General features: G+C 37.8%; 1 protein-coding gene across 2 annotated transcripts in view; it reads right to left on the bottom strand.

The window, feature by feature from the left end:
- Positions 1-8,897, bottom strand: part of LOC115437550 (guanine nucleotide-binding protein G(olf) subunit alpha) — a 43,336-nt gene extending 34,439 nt beyond the window's left edge. Inside the window, exons 1-4 of one of the 2 annotated variants that reach the window (XM_030160785.1) lie at positions 8,298-8,886; positions 7,957-8,029; positions 7,058-7,112; positions 6,781-6,900 (exon numbers count right to left, since the gene is read on the bottom strand). In XM_030160785.1, the coding sequence (XP_030016645.1) occupies positions 6,781-6,900; positions 7,058-7,112; positions 7,957-8,029; positions 8,298-8,436 (387 nt within the window). In that variant the 5' untranslated portion in view covers positions 8,437-8,886. Of the gene's footprint in view, positions 1-6,780; positions 6,901-7,057; positions 7,113-7,956; positions 8,030-8,297 lie in introns of both variants that reach the window. The other variant, XM_030160786.1, reaches the window with a different exon arrangement.
- Between the last annotated feature and the right edge of the window lie 8,044 nt (positions 8,898-16,941).

The following is a 16,941-nucleotide window of genomic DNA, read 5'->3' as shown; positions in this document are numbered from 1 at the left end:
ATACAAACTATTTGTGCTGAGATAAACCCCTTTAGAAAACTTCGACCGATTACATTTACATGGATATTTACAAAGATGTCCCATGAGCTTAAACAACACACCTTTCAATAAATACTTTTCTGTCTTTCTTTTACCGAGTTTAACTATTTGTTTTATTAAATACATTTTAAGGGCAAAGAATGTTAAAGGAAGATAAAATGCACAATAGCATCCCTGTGTTTATGCCGTAACAAAACTGTAGAGACAAGTAGTGATTCCTGTCTGTTTTAAAACATTCAAATCACATTAAAATTCAAACTGTTAGGTAGAAACCATTTTTTTTTCCCATCCAAATACAGTAATGAGGATTATTTTACACTTGTGTTCACTTGTGTAACAGAGGAAGGTTCTCATTCACGTCCTCAATAACAAGTTTATCCAGCAGTTCCTAAATTCTAACTCTTGATTTACTGGTCACAAACTTTTTAAGATACACACACTTATGTGGCACACTTTTATAACTTCATTCTGCCGCCAGTCAGATTACACTCCAGCAAAAAAAATTACACGACTGATTGGTTGATTACACTGGTCTACAAGTAAAATGCTTCAAGAATAAAAGTAGTGAAATTTTACCACGAGTCACTGATAAAGAAAAATCAAGTCAAAAATGCTGCTTGGCTGAAGTTTCCAAGATACAGTCTTGGGTCAAAATCTGAAATTCGAGAAGTAATGAAAGAATGGGTTTTACTCAAAATGAATACTTGTCTCAGAGCTACTAGATCTACTTCAAAACACTGTATGTACATTAGAATACATTCACTTTACAGGTTCTATCTAGTTGAAGATTTATAAATCTATTGTATAAATGTACATAAACCCTATGGGTAATAACACTTTATCATATACCTTGAAAACAACAGCAAACCAGTACTTTTGTCATTTGTTTTCCAATTAATCTTATTAAAATACATAACATTTAGCCCATTTAATCTCTGAGGCAGAAAATGTCCCAAAAAAAAATTGTAGACCACTGATACATGTCCAAAAATACACAAATATGGGCAGCACCCCTGCTGTGTGAAATCCATCCATAAGCTTGATGCTATAAATGACTATGCATAGTCTCAGTGCTTCAGCTGACTTCCTGCTCCGGGACAATGGGGAGCATTATGAGGGGAACTCATCTTATCAATGACTTTGAGACATTTCCCAGGACTCTCTGTATGCCCTAAACAAAGATGATTGGGCTAATATCCCTCGTCGCCTCCTGTGCACATGTCTTTCAGATGGGCTCCTCCTCTATAGCCTGGAACCACCACATGACTCTCTGCACTCAGCACTGGCTCTGCGCTCCGGCTGGGGATGAGGATGAAAGTAGCCCCGAACCAGAGAGCGAGAAGGAGCCTGATAAATGATCACATGCTTCGGGAGATCTCCTCTCGGCAGATCCGGTGATTAAGTTCAACATGGAGGAAATGCACTGATCCAGACAACACAACACTCACTGACAGACATTAAGTTCTGGTTAGTCTTTTTCTTATAGATAACTTAAGGATCATCATTTCTTCTGTTGTGATGCTCTTATGTTAAAATATGGTCCACATCTCAGCACATGAACTTCTTATATCAAAGCATAACACATTACCACAGCAGTTTTAAAAGGTTTCCTGTAGCAGCATCTACCTGCCTTACCACACGCCTCAAACTTCTCACACATGATTTACAAAGGAAATGGAACTGTATTTGCCTTCTTGCCTGCATTTACTTCCACTTTTGTTTCAGTCACAACCACCTCAATAAATATCAGTAACATTTAACTGCGCTGGTTGCATTCTTCTGGAGGTATCGGCACATTTTACCCTTTAGACTTTAGACATGGAGGGATTTGATGAGCCAAAAGAAGGGCCCCGACAAAGCTTTAGGAAGTGTTGGACTTGGTGGAGGGAGGACGAGGGGTAGAAGAGTGGATGGGGGATGGGGGGGGGGCAGAGTATGGTCCTCAGGGCTCTTTTCCACAGAGGCGTGTGACACTGGGCCTTTGAATAAATGCAGTGTGTGCTGCAGTGCCCTACAGAGGAACTGATAACACAGAAAGAGACCAGGAGGGAATTTGCTTTAACACAAGCTTTTTTAACTCTTTCCTATGCTCTTTTCTCCAGTCCACTTCTACTTGGCAGTCCATCACACTGGCCGAAAGATGATGCTGATGCTCCAACCTCTTTGCGTGACCACATCTCATTTTGGCCTTGCAACTTGCTTTAGCCTTAATGCTAATCAACTTGGGTGTGTGATGTAATATTTCACTTGAATCATATAGGTCAGCTTGACACAGAGAACAAAACGGCCTAAATCTGAGTCAACTTAGCAAAACAAAGTTGTGGAGCAATGGCCAGTTGTCTTCTGTCACAAGGGGAGACTGAAATTCCTTTGGGTGAAATCTTTTAGAGAGCTTTAGCCGCAGAGCAGAATGTATAGAAATGGCTAATAATCCAAAATCCTTCCTTACATACAGCCAGCCTAAGAGTCAACCACATTTCACTCTCACATTTACTGGATCTGAAGAGAATACCTACGTTATATAAAAGTCACCAAGTCCAGTGAGACCTGACTTTCAAAGGTAAAGAGTACAAACTAAAAAAGAGATTGAAAGCAACACAGGCATTGCGATTGTTTTAGAATTCTTAGAAAAATACTCACGAAGATAAAGCAGTCCTCTGCCCCACATTATAGACCCTCAGCTATACAATTAGTGGCTAAACAAACTAGGACTGAGGAACTTCCTAGGAATCTTAACAACATGGGAGGCTGGGTGTGGAGTGTGGGGTGTGGGGTGGATGTTAAATAGCACTCACTGACAGTCGATGATGTACCCAAGTTGAGGTGTAGTGTAAAATTTACAGTAATTCTGCACCTTAAAATGAAACAGGATTGCTATGACAAAGGGTGGGGCTGGACTGAAGTAAATAGAAGATAATGTGGAGCTCACCTTCCAAAGAGGACTGTAATTCATATTAGGGATGCAACAGTACAGGTTATCCATGGTCCAGTACGTATTGCGGTTCTTGAGTCACGGTTCACAGTACGGTATGGTTCGGACAGAAAGGCCAGCTGGAGCCCAGCTGTGTGCATAACTGGGAGCTGATGGAGAGCCTTCATGTTTGCTTTACATTCGTAAATAGGTACGTCCGTTTCTAATGCTATCATGCCTTCATACTTCCATGTGTCATGTAAGTTGGAATGAGCATTTCTCAATCAATCCACCAGAGGGCACGGCTCTTAATTACCATACTGGCAGAATACCATGAAGAAGAGTAAAGTTTTTTGAGAAATAGAAGAAGAAGAAAGTCAATAATAGCAAACATGGTGACGACAGAGGATGTTACTGTGGATACTAATGTTAATATTGAGAAGAGTAGTTGGTAGTAGAAGGGCTGTGCTCCTCATCCGGCTCAAGTCGGGCTCTGCTGCATCCAGCTCTAACAGGCGCCACCAAGTAATGATGCGTCTGGCTCCAACAAATGACAGTAGAATTCCGTAAGTCAGTTGTCTTGCAGAGCTCTAATATAAACACGAGTTGTCTGGAAATGTCATTTGAAAATTACAAATGAGCCGTACCGCGGTACATGCTCGTACTATACCGTGAGGGGCATATCGTTCAGTATGATAGTACAACATGCACCGTTGCAACCATTATTCATATTGCAAAAAATTTTTTGTGGCCCTAGTTCTTGTCTTTTTCTTCAGAGTGCACACAAAAAAATATTCCAGAATACCAATCAATAGTAAAAGTGACCTGCTTGTTTCGGTATCAAATGGAGGGGATTACATGCAAGTTTTAACTTGTTTGATGGAGGGAGAGTGTCATAGTGCAGAACAGGGGCCAGGGCTCATTTGAATTTGCTCTACTTCAGTTGACTGACACTGTTGGATGGCTAGTTTAGCTGCTGCAGTGGCATTTGTTTCCATTTGCATACACAACTGTTTCTATCACTGCTTTCTTTTCTATGTGCCTACTGCTATCCCTGGCTAAAAGGAAAAGAAAAAGATTTCAAAGGCTTCAAAACTAAACTATATGCACATAGGAGAAAGGTTAATAGCTCTTCTGCAATGTAGCCAGTGTTGCAGGTGCAGCACTGCATTTTCAGGACCACTTTACCGCTTGGCTATCAATGTAAGTCTAAAATAGTCCATGTCAAAAATAACAACTGTGTAGCTACATAGAGCAGAATCTTTGTTTATTTTCCAAAAACATATACAATAAAGGTCTTGGTTTCATGTCACATAAAAAATTACTTGCTATATTTCTTGGAAGAGATACAGACTTTTGTACCAGACCATGACATAATACAGCTATAGCTCTGGTGTGTGTCGCCTTATTATTTGAATAACCAGGCACAGCAGACCACAACATTGTTCTCTCTCACGGTTCCTTTTCTTGACTAGAACGTTACTACATGAACACTTAACACGATGATACAGATACACAATATCTGCTTCATGAGTCACAATATACGTTGTTATACTTGAAAAACAACATGATGATTTCAATCTGGACAATCAATTCAATCTGGAATGGGACAGCAGTATAACACAGATTTAACATGGGAGAAGATGGAGAACACTGATTGGAAGCAAAGATGATAAAACAGTAACTGTCTCCATTCCTAAGAATTAAATTGTCCAGATACTAAAGAGATTTTTTTTAATATATAGTACATATGGGCTGGGTTACATAATTTAAGTGGTTTAAAAACTGCCTGTAGACAAAGTATTTGAAGAAGTTTATAATCAGCAACTAACAAGAAAAACCCCCTATCCTTCATTAGGATATATGAAGAAGTTCGGAAACACTTAAATAAATAAATAAATAAATAAATATTCAAAGAAATTTATTTAACCTTTATTTAACCAGGAAGTCCCTTGAGATGAAATCTCTTTTTCGAGGGAGACCTGACCAAGAGGCACATCAGTACAATACAAATGAAGTAACAGAGTATAAAACTACATACAAATGAAATGAGACACTATGCTGGAGGTTTTCTTGTTTTTGTTTTTTTTTTTATATATAAACTTCCTCCAATGCGCCTGCTGTCCACTTAAGCTCATTTTCATCAGATAATAAAAAGATGGCTCATGGTCATGATTACTATGTTTTGCCTCCTAATTGCATGTCATGACCTTTACAGTAGGTTAACTCATGCATAGTTTTCAACATTCATCAAGTTAAGTTTTTCAAGATTCTTACAATGTGAGTAGACCAAGGTGAATAAGAATTTCTCACACCCTAAATAATCATCAGATTAATAATAGTAAAAATAAGTATTATTTACTGTCCCTTTGACAATGATACAGATACATGTTAAACTAGTTCTCTCCCTGTACAGCAGTTAATTTTGTAAAATACAGGAAGTGTCTCTTTCTTCTTCCTGATTATGCCTTCTTCAAAATAAATCCTAACATGCTTTAAATATTGTGTTACTTAGAGATAGCTTTCCTTTTATGATTACAAAGTAATTAACCTGATTCACCATGACATCATCTGTACTTAAATTTTCAGGTAAAGTATGCTTCTACCATTCAAATCGGCGTCAACAGGTGAAAGCCACAGGTTAGTGATTGGCTGGGTTCCTGCACCACTGTATTGGATATCATGCCTGGTGGCACTAAGTGACAATGTAGTGGTGACACTGACGGCACTAGTGAAGCCTGAGACTGATGACAAGCACAGACACTCCAAACAGAGCCATGTTGTTCCTTTTGGCCTGTCTGGGCCTGGGAACTCGACGCTGGCTTTCCCCATGGCCCTGGTCCTGACACAACTCAAGATCAGAGCAGAACAGACCACTGTGGCCCTGTTAGCAATCTGAGAGCAGAGCCTACTAGAAAATCTTGATCTTTACATAGATATGCCAGTGGTGCACTAGACTAAAGAAAGGCTTAAAAACTCAAAGCTAAGGTGTAAGGTGACAAAGCATAAATAGCACTGTTTTAAAGGGTGAAGCTAAAGAGTAGGCTATGTAATAGTGTAACTACAACCTGAGGACAACTCCCAGAACCAAAAACATCAGCCATATTGTGAAGTCTTATGGGAAAAGCATTCACCAAACAGTGTCACAGAGTAAAGCTCATATAAAAAAGCTCCTCTATTCCATTACAAGTAACTGCAAAAGTGCTGATCAGTGTAGCAAGTGGTGATTATCCATGAAATTCATGGACATTTTCTTTTATATACAAGTGCATCAATACAATACAGCACTTCCAGGAGCTCATCTGCAGCTCTGTATTCATTTGTCATTCCCATTGTATAGCTCTACACAGTTGGTGTCAAACAAGGAACACTTTCAAAATTATGTAAAACATTATCTACATTTCCAACACATGACCCCATGCTATCGAATAGCTGATCTCACACTGAAAGAAATCCCATGCATTTCAATCTGCATTCAATTCCACATACAGCACATCTGCACCTCCAGCAATGAAGAGGACACAAACTGTCAACAAGCAACTGAGTCAAATAACTGATGGTTTTCATTCTTAACCAGGTTCAGCGTAAACATAATGCCTTTACATTTGTTATGCTGCATGACCCTAAACCAAAGAAAATTAAAGTGTGTTCTGTTGAAACTTTCATTTGACAATCTGGAGCTATATCAGTAAAATCTAAATTGTTGACTATATGGACTCATAAAAACAGCAAAACCTCTCATGACATACCATCCAACACCCACACAAATGCCCAGGCTAAAAACCACATGCACACACTGTAGATAAACAGAAACTTTGTGAACATCTTACCTGTGAATAGTCAAAGTCAGAGAGAGGTGCTATGCTTTTGATGTACTCGATTCTGAATTGGTCCTCTGGGTTGGCTAGCGGGACAGGGGGTATTAAAGTGCTCATCGCAGACACTATAGTCTACAAAGCAAAAGTTGTTGGAGAAGAAAAAAACAAAGACAAAAACAAGCATGAAGCAGGGTGAATAGTTAAAAGTCTAAACATAAACCTGTGTAATAAGCAGTAAAATGGGCCTGCAGTAGCTCATCAACAGAGAAGTGAAGCAAATGAAACTCACCACTATGGCATCCTTTACGTTTTTCCGAATATCTTGGATTTTCTGTTTCTTTTCTCTGCAATGGGACATAAAAGATGTGTGAGGCAGCAGTTATGAAAACATCAACCACAGCAGGCTGCAAAAGATTTATCATCAATGTGGTTATGACTAACATGGGGTTACTGCCAGGTTAGACTGTATGCTAATACAATTTAACATACAATACAGGTGCATGGGGTGGGGAGCAGTTACAAACAGAAGGTAGGGAGTTGGGGACATTTACAAAAGAACTTGTATCAGTCAGGATGAGGTTAAGTGAATCTGCAACTATACATGATGTGAACATGAATCCAGCCTCCTGTGAAAGCATACATCCGGGGGGGGGGGGGGGGGGGGGGGTGTCATACAGTTACAGGACTCTGACATGTACTGGGCCTGGTTAAAATAGACCACTGGTAAGATCAATGCCATGCAAGGCCTTGCAGCAAAACAAATCATCAATAGGCCTGAGTCGATCACAACCTTTCACCCTCTCACATGAAACAGGAAACAGTGAATTTCGGCATCTGTGTGACACCGAGATCCTCGCAAGTGTGGGTTCGCTCTACATTGTACACGAAAAGGAGGATAAAAAAAAAGTATATATATATATATATATATATATATATATATATATATATATATATATATATATATATATATATATATATATGGGGGGGGGGGGGGCATATTAGCTGCTTTGCATGGGATACTGGGCCCAACAGGCGCTGCAGTGCCTGGGGAAATCCATTCACAGGCTATATATTCTGGCCTCGACAGTCTCGTTTAGCAGGAGGGGGGACAACCACAGGAACTAACATCAGAAAATAGGTTTTAAGGCGTTAATGTAGCGTATTTCAGATGTATTGAACAGCACTCACTCTGCGTTGAAGCCGTTGACGTGTAGAATCCTCATCTGCTTCACAATGGTGCTTTTTCCGGACTCTCCCGCACCTTCGAAAACAGACAGAGCACAAAATACATCTAAATATCAGCACATTAACACGACTGAGGACGTCCTGGTTAGCGTAAAAAAAACCGAGCGGACAAATGTTTTGGAAATGAATCCAGTAATTGTAGGCTCTGGTGCTTCGCTTCCATCAATATCCACCCCCATGACATATTATTGCAAGCGCTGTCAATGGGGCTACGTGTTCAGTAAACGAAAGGGATTACGGTTAGCTTACATTTCAAAGAGCCATCACATAGAAATGAGCCTTACCCAGTAATAAGAGCCTGTGTGTGGCTTTATAAGCTTGTCTCTCCTTTTGTAACTGTTTTTCTATCTTTTTATTAGCCTCTCGTTGTGCCTTTTCGTCGATGCGTTGATCTTCAGTCTTGCTGTTGCCCAAACAACCCATCTTCCGTCGCCCGAACCCTTCCTTGCGAAATCGTCAAAAAATATATAATAACACCCGGGTGGCTAAAATAATACAAAAATGACTCTACTGTAAGAAAAAAAAGGGACAAATCTCTGCGAGGCTTCTCCGTCGGAGGGAGGAATATGTTCCCCGTTACAATTCCGCTTTAGCCGCAGCCAACCGTCATCCAAACCGTGTGTTAGTTCACAAACCAACGAAGAATAACGACTCGGTTCAGATAACGGAATATGAAAAAATATATATAAATAGGGAGAGACAGAGAGGGTCTTAAATTTCTGGGAATCCAGTCAACTGTTCCTATCGCGTCTCCAAGCCCTCTCTTCTCCTCTCTGTTTTTTTCTATCTGAATTTCTATCAGTATTTCTGTCTCTTTAACTCAGCACTGCCTCTCTCTGTGGCACCAGGAAGTAACCGTGGACCGTGGAGGTGGAAAACAAACCTGCGTTAAACTGTAACATTAACAACCAGCTCTGATACTGCATTTTATAACTTGGGCGTCAAAGGGACAGGAGAGATCCATTCCCGATTTAGAGCTGTGTTTTCGCTATCCGTGCTATCAAAAACTAATCGGAGAGAGGAGAGAGTGTGAGGGGGAAGGGGGGGTTAGTGGAAACCCGGGCCGCCTCTGCTGGTTTACAGAGGGGCTGGGTCTGAGAGGTGGCCCTGACCCAAACTACAACCCGTTTACACAGTCTGTCTGTGTGGAAAAGGGCTTTACCTATCTGTGCTGTTGGTAAAGGGGGTCTTTTAACCCCTAAAGAGTGGTAGTTTGTGGCAACCTCCAGAAGAATTTCCTTCTACATTTAACCTTTCCTATGACCATTTATGATAATAAAATAATCTGCATTTCTTTATTTTGTGAAAATCAGGTGTTTCCTGTATTTCATTCACTGATCATGTGGATCACAGGTGTCAACACACACAAAGAGTCCAACCCAGCATCTGGGATGAATTTGGGAAATGCAAAAATTACAGTGAAGATATTAACATCAAATGGTGTCAAAACCATTTTAGTTCAGGTTCCCATATACACCTAGACGATCTCAAGTGGGTCAGATCAGTAAAATACAATCATAATAACCTATTAAGAATGGAAACCCCAAATTTTTGTCTTTATTTTAGTGTAAAAAAAAAAAAAAAAAAAGAAGAATTGCATGAAATTGTTTCCATTTACAAACTATCCTTTCACAAAAATGTGAATAGCCTGAACAAACATGAACAACCTGAAATGTCTTAAGCGAAGTAAGAGCAATTTTAACAATAATCTGCCTGTTACTAAATATTTTGGTGTATTTGTAAATCCACTGTGATGTGTAAGTTGCAATATACATATGTAAATGATAAACTGTGGAATAATGTTGTTAAAATGCACTTATTTTTCTAAAGACATTTCAGGATTTTCATGTTATCAGATTTTAAGGAAACTTGTAGATGTAGACACTTTCATAATGTATTTTTTTCACTGTTATTATTTTACTGGTCCAGCCCATTGGACATTATATTGGGCTGTACATGTCCCATGAACTAAAATGAGTTTGACACCTCTGATGTAGATATTCATAAAAGCTCAGAGTAATTCAAAACAGAGAAAACTGAAGGAAAAAGTGTAATTTAAACAAAATGTATCATTAAGGAAAATAAAACAAGCATCTACAACCACTCTTATTATCAAAATACATGGGTTTTATTGATGAATCCTGTGTTGTAGAAGATGACAGTGTTTCCATGTTCACTATGGAGCCTCTGAAGGTCCAAATGAAAAGCTGAGAAACGGATTTGACCCTGAATTTGTCACATGTATTGTAGCGGTTCAAAAGTTATTAACTTTATAGATCAGAAGATGTCTTTGGTTGATAGTGTCTGTTTAGGTCTTTGATGGTTACTAGGATACAGTCGGCTTTAGGTGCAGGTTTAATGTCATTAATTTAAGAAGGGGTCAATTATAGCTGCAGTCATTTCCAAAAATACAGTAGTAGGTCACTCTATCTAACAAACTGTTTGTTGAATTATTTTGTTCTGTTTTGAGGATTAACATCTGTCCTGAGACTACAAATAGAAACCAGCCTAAAGAAATACATAAAAATGAAATTAAATATAACTGAACATGTCACAGTCACAATATCATAATGCAATATTAAAAACAAAACCAAACTGGTAAATCAAAACATTTCACCTATTATTTGACAATTTTATGATCTTTAGAGAACTATTTCACCAGTGTAAACTACAGTTCCCAGCACAGCGGATAGGAATCCACTGATAGGTCATGAGATAAATTCACAGGGTCACCAAACAACTAAGATTTTCTCAAATCCAGAGCAATTTACCTCTTAAGGTTTTAAATATATCCAAGTGAAACGAACTTATAAGAAAGGATCACAAATTAGTCAGAACTTGTCCACATACTGCTACTGTTAAGTCGATATATATAGCTTTGTTTAAATGAGGATCATGGGACAAAAATAGTTGGGATAAACTGCTACACAAGCGGACTGATCGCATGTGCCAAATAGAGCATTATAGTGTAATTTGTACTTTGATAAAATAAATGAAATCATTCAAAACAATACAGCAAAGTCCTGCAATACATATGGTATATTATCTTACTGTGAACTTTTAAAAAAATAACCTATTTTAGATATAAACCATTTGATTAGCAAAACTTGAGTCTTAAAACTACTGCAAGTTCCAGTAGGATAGTACAAAACATATTCTAGAAATACCTCAAGAAAGAAACATACCAAGTAGGAAATAGGCTTATAAAAGCCTGCTAGCATTATTAGAAATGCATTTGTTTCTCATATGCAACATGTATGCAACTTAAAGTTCTACATTAGACAAGATCAATTTTAATCTAAAAGTTCCCAGTGAAATACATCAAACTAAATTAAAAGTAGACTTCACCACTGGATGTAAGATTTCTTTCAAGGACACTGTTACAAAGAATTTGTCTGTCATTTGTGTAGACTTCGGCTGGACAAGTATGTGTAACACCCCAGTCTCAGAACAATAACTTATCTTCATTCAAACAATGTATGTTCATAGCACACGATCTACGCATATTTCTAAAATGTTAATAGGCACTATAGTAATTCTGTCCTTGTAAGTGGTGTGTCTGCTGCTACGGGGTAACTAAAAACTGTCAATGTTGTGAGCATTGTGTGACATTTATGTTTAGGCCGCTGTGGCTTCCTCTCATCAAAACCAAAATGGAGTGTGGTATTGTTAACGTTGGACTTTTCAATAAAGAATGCTGTCAGTTTCATTTAAACTATCCTTATGTTATTTGTAGGTAGGAAGAATATAGTGCAGTATGACAGAATCAGTGCTACCATCTCAATGCAGTTTGTGAAACTTGGTAAGCAGGCCTTAACATGAAGCCAAAGCTAGGTTAAATATAATACACAACTGTTTCATTCAGGTAAAAACTAAGGAATTACAAATTAACTGTGGTATATGACTGTATTACAAATTACTGAAGAGCACGAGTCGACTATAAGAGCCTATTTTTGTAACAACAACAAGGAGAGCACTGTTATTGTGTACATTTATGCAAACACAATGCAAATACTAGTTTCAGGTAGTGAATGAGTGCAGCAAAGTTGTCCAGCACGCAAATCAAGTTTAGAGCCCTCATTGCCATGTACAGTGGTCTGAAATTCTTCCCAGCGGCCCCCACCACCCCTACTAGAACGGGGAAAAAAATCCTGCCTTCCCACCTAAAGAGCAAGGTCAAAAAAGTGAGTGGCCCACATCACTCTCTAGTGGTTACTGGCAGCACTGCATACAAAGAACACCGGCTCTGTGAGAACAACACAACTTCTGCTATTAAGACGGTCACAAAGAATAGACTGACATCTGCATTAGCTGGCTGTGGTCTGTCTGTAATTGAACATAAATAGAGTGTGAGACTGTAAATGTCATTAAACCTATCATTATCATTTTGTAGGTAACAGTAACACACTTGTGATTAGTTAATATGAGTGCATGTGCAATGAAGAAAATAAAGGTCTATTACAAATGACAAACTACAGTAATTTAATGATATAATGTATAAAATGCTGTGTCAGTTAAATTTTGCCTTCAGGCAAGGTGTCTACAGGCTCTTATATTCAAAGCCTTTTGAGACTGGCTTTAGAGGATCTTTTTCTTATTCAATCATTACATGTAAATATAAAAGTAATGTATATGCAGTCTGTGCAGTAAGTTTTATGTAGCAATATAGTTGACGTCATTTGGGTTAGTCTACACTTTACCACATAAGTAGGTGGAAGTATAAAGTCAAAAAGACATGAGTTTCAGTGGTAGATGTGAAGATTTTAACATTGGAAATACAGACTGTAATGTAAGAAAAGACTGAAACATTTAGACAACAAGAAATTAAGATGAATAAAAATGGAATATTTGACAATTATAACCCCACAAATGCACATTTAAGACCATTTAATGACTTTTAAGGCCTATTTATGAAAAATGAAATTTAAGTTGTATCATCATAAGGATCTGTGCCATGTCAAAGATGTTTTAACTGATAGCCCCCTCACTATATATCAAAAATGGCAAAATCGGTAAAGCCTGCAAGTAAAACATTTTGCTTTTAACCAATGAGAAACTCTTACGACAAGCACAGTTGCTCTGCAAAATGCACCTGAATACAAACAAACGTGGAGCTTCATGTCTGAAAGAAGTCAAAAACTGCTTGTGAACAATTACAGTCAATGTACTATGTATAAACTTTATACTGTCCATGAAGCCATGTGCTGTAAAAACAGGCGCACATCCAACTGATATCTGGCTAAAATTAGCCCTTCTTGAGTTTTTTTTTCTCTAAAGCTGGAGAGAGCTATTTATTATCACTTCTTTTTGGGACACGGGGCTTTGATAAAGTGTAAATTATACAATAGGCACAAAACCAGAGCCAACATATTCCAGTGTCCTTCTGGTGCAGTCTCTTTCATTAAGCTGATGCCAGTACCAAGACAATCTACACTGCATCCTCGTTATCAGTACATACATATGACAATAATTCATACTCCAGTACCTCCTGTTGGCCATTACATTAACTAGAAACTCTGAGTGTTAGTAGCAAAGTTCAGCTATGGTCAATGATAAAACCCATTTAGGCTGAAGCAAAGTTCACCTGACTGTAAAGGGGAGGGCCTACAGAGATTATATGTTCCACTGGTAGTTAAGTGGATGAGTAAGCTTTTCCAAAATATCATTTTACATGCGTATAGTGACACGAAGAACAAAGAAAACAATGTGACAAAACATGACAATCAGTGACTTCCAACAAGCTATTCATTGGCTCATGTCTGCCTACTTTAGTGATCATTTCTGTGTGTCTTACTACATTGCTAGCAGCCTGTTGTTCAGGCTCCATGAAGGGTGATAGGCTGAGATACGAACCAGACAGTTAAGGACATCTACGAAAGCTGTAACAGATATTATCACGGGCCAGTACAGAATCCAATCCATGAGACCTAACAATAATGTAACTTCCTTTCCAAGAAATAATAGGAACTTGCCTTCCAGTTCCCATCCCTGTATTCATGCACTACACTATAAAGTAGACAGGAACTCTATCAAATGTTCAACCATGATGAATACAGCTTGTAAAAAAAATCTATCTTCTTACATTTCACTTTTCTTTTTTACTATCCCTACAAATAGATTCACATATTTTTAAGGTTTAATAGGGAAGTTAATATTGATGACCTACTGTTCAGATATCAGTCAAAGGTTTTTGGATATATTCACAACTGTAATCACTTATATTCCCATGTGTAAAGCAGAAGTTCATAAGTTAGTTTCAATTACCAATGTTTTGCAAGTAATGTAAAACATATAATGTAAAGTCTGCTAATTTTATGTCCTTGTCATAAAAAAAATTATACAACCAGGCTAGTTATACTTTGGAAACCCTTTGATTTATAAAGGTCCAGTTGAGTAAGTTTACTGCCCTGAATCTAGATTATAGCAGCCTGTAATAATGAACCGTAATGATAACTGAACTAATAACTATTCTCATGTATGTAAAGCATAAAGAAATTGTGCATTTTGAAACTAACCTTTATAATTATGCATATATTACAAAAAACCCCTGCTTATTCTCTTTTCCAAACCTTTTCTTAAAATGTGAATGTACTAAAAATGTATTACTTTTAGATTCTTGTTTGTACTGTAAGTTCCAAAAATAGAATTCAGTATGAGCAAATTCAAAATGGGACTGTAAATGTGACAACAACCATTGAATATATCAGCCTGAGCTCCACTGAATATAGCCAGCCCTTTCAGGATAAAAATAGTTCCTTATGGCTATCGTTATTCAACTAAATACCTGCAGCAAATACAAACAGATAAAGTGACCCAGATTAGCTAGCATACGTTGCCTTGAAATGTAACACCATTTGAAAGGTGTCCACTTCTCGAGGAACACAAACCACCTCAGTCCTCTGGCATGCAACAAGAACCTAATGGAACCTGAAGGGTATAAAGTCCCAAAGGCCTCTTAAGGAAAAACCTAAAGTGGGCTGTGGCTCGTGCTGAAAGCCAGTGGGTGTACCAGGACAGGTGGCTCTGGAAATAATAATGATCCTATAGCATCGAAGAAGGCCACCAAAACCATAATGATGGGCTGAAATCACACAGTAACACAGGTCATACACGTGTTGGTGTTACAAGGAGCTGTGCATCTCTGCTCTATGACACTTCCCTGTATGACTTCATTAGGATGAGCCGATTCTTCCTGTGCATTATACTGAGAGGTGTTTACTCAGGAAATTAAACTGGTAACCTTTGATTATATAACTAATCATTACACTTTTCAGAGTAAAGAAAATACATGCAATGTAGCATTAAGTGTGACAAATGGGAACACTGTTGAGATTAAGCGGATGAATTACTATCCAACATCTCAACATTGTTTTCCGTGTTAGGATAGCTGTGATGAAACATAAGATCCTGTTCCTGATTGACACTTTCTCTTTGATTAAGCACTGACCTCTTTGAAAACTGAAAGTACGGGGTTAGCCCACATATATAGTGTGTCTGAGCTATAGTTTCACGCAAGCTAAATCGAAGTAACAATGGCTCAGTCAATAAATGTGCCTGTTTTAACTTACTCTCAACAGCAGATGGACAATTAAATAAGTAAAAATGGATGTTAAATTTTCACAATTAGGTGCTAACTGTGGGCACAGTGGATAGAACGTTGGTGGAAGAGAGGCCTGGCCTGACAACCACTGCTGCTGGAAACACATTGAATGTTTAAAGGGACCAAAACTGGGATGCTGCTGACTGACATTTAGAGAGCATCTTGATAAATATATAAACCCATTCCGGTGACCTGTAAAAACGGGGTCGGGCTATGGTTCTGTCACACAGTTAAACAGCACAACTACGACTACATAAAATGTGAAAATCTTATAAATATTGTTACTTGAGTCACAATTAATACTTCATTATGGCAATACAACAATGCAGCAGCTTGAGAAAAAAACATGCATTTGCACTGGTGCAAAAACACTAAAGAAATAATATTTTGCATTGTGACACTGGATGCAAATTGATGACCAGATTTGGAATCACAAACCTTGTTCTTCAATTAATAACCTGAGCCCTGAAGCCCATTTCTCATTTTGATATCATAGAGTACAAGTACAGTACATGGACACCCACATACTACACCATCACTACACAGTCAAGTCTAATAATAATCAAATATACTCTATTGTCCACAAGACTTACTATGTACAACACAATCCCATACAGACTTAGAACATTTTACTAAAACATGTATTTACTACAAATGACACAGTCAGACTATAACAAATTTAATTTGCTGCTTTTCTGTCTTCCATTAAACTAAACAGAATAGTTATTTGGTTTCATGCTGGGTCCTAGAAATCTGTAATAGAAATTTTAAACAATACATGTTTGATTATTTAAAGAAGCACATTACATAATAATTATTAATCATCCTTAGTTTGAGCAAAACACTCCTCTAACTTTATGCTACTCCTCTTCACTATTCCCTAATTCATGGATCTTTTTTTTAACTTGTTCATGAGAGATTTAACATGTAGTACAGACCATGTTATGTTATGTTATGTTATGTTATGTCCCATTGTAGCTCAATAACCAAAGATTATTGATCTGTATCCATTTTGTAACTAAAACATAACACACCTGAGAGTTCACTGTTGTCTACTCATTTTTACATAATAAAAAACTATGTAATTATACACTAGAGTACACTGTACTCTACTATACTTATACACAGATTCAGTGAAAAGTACTAGTGTAAATGTGCAACTGTTAGTCAAAAGGCGGATTTCCATCTGTTGTCCCTGGTGTCACACTACACCACAGGTCATATGCTCTTCTCTTATCTACTCTACTCGTTTTTACAGCTAATATAACTCTACATTACAATGAACAACTGTCTATTATTCTACACCACACTGCATTTAAGCATTCGAC

The sequence above is a fragment of the Sphaeramia orbicularis genome, chromosome 17, assembly GCF_902148855.1.
Source record: "Sphaeramia orbicularis chromosome 17, fSphaOr1.1, whole genome shotgun sequence".
Taxonomy (NCBI): Eukaryota; Metazoa; Chordata; class Actinopteri; order Kurtiformes; family Apogonidae; genus Sphaeramia; species Sphaeramia orbicularis.
Note: the sequence above shows the minus strand (reverse complement) of the source record. Positions and strands in the feature narration are given on the sequence as shown.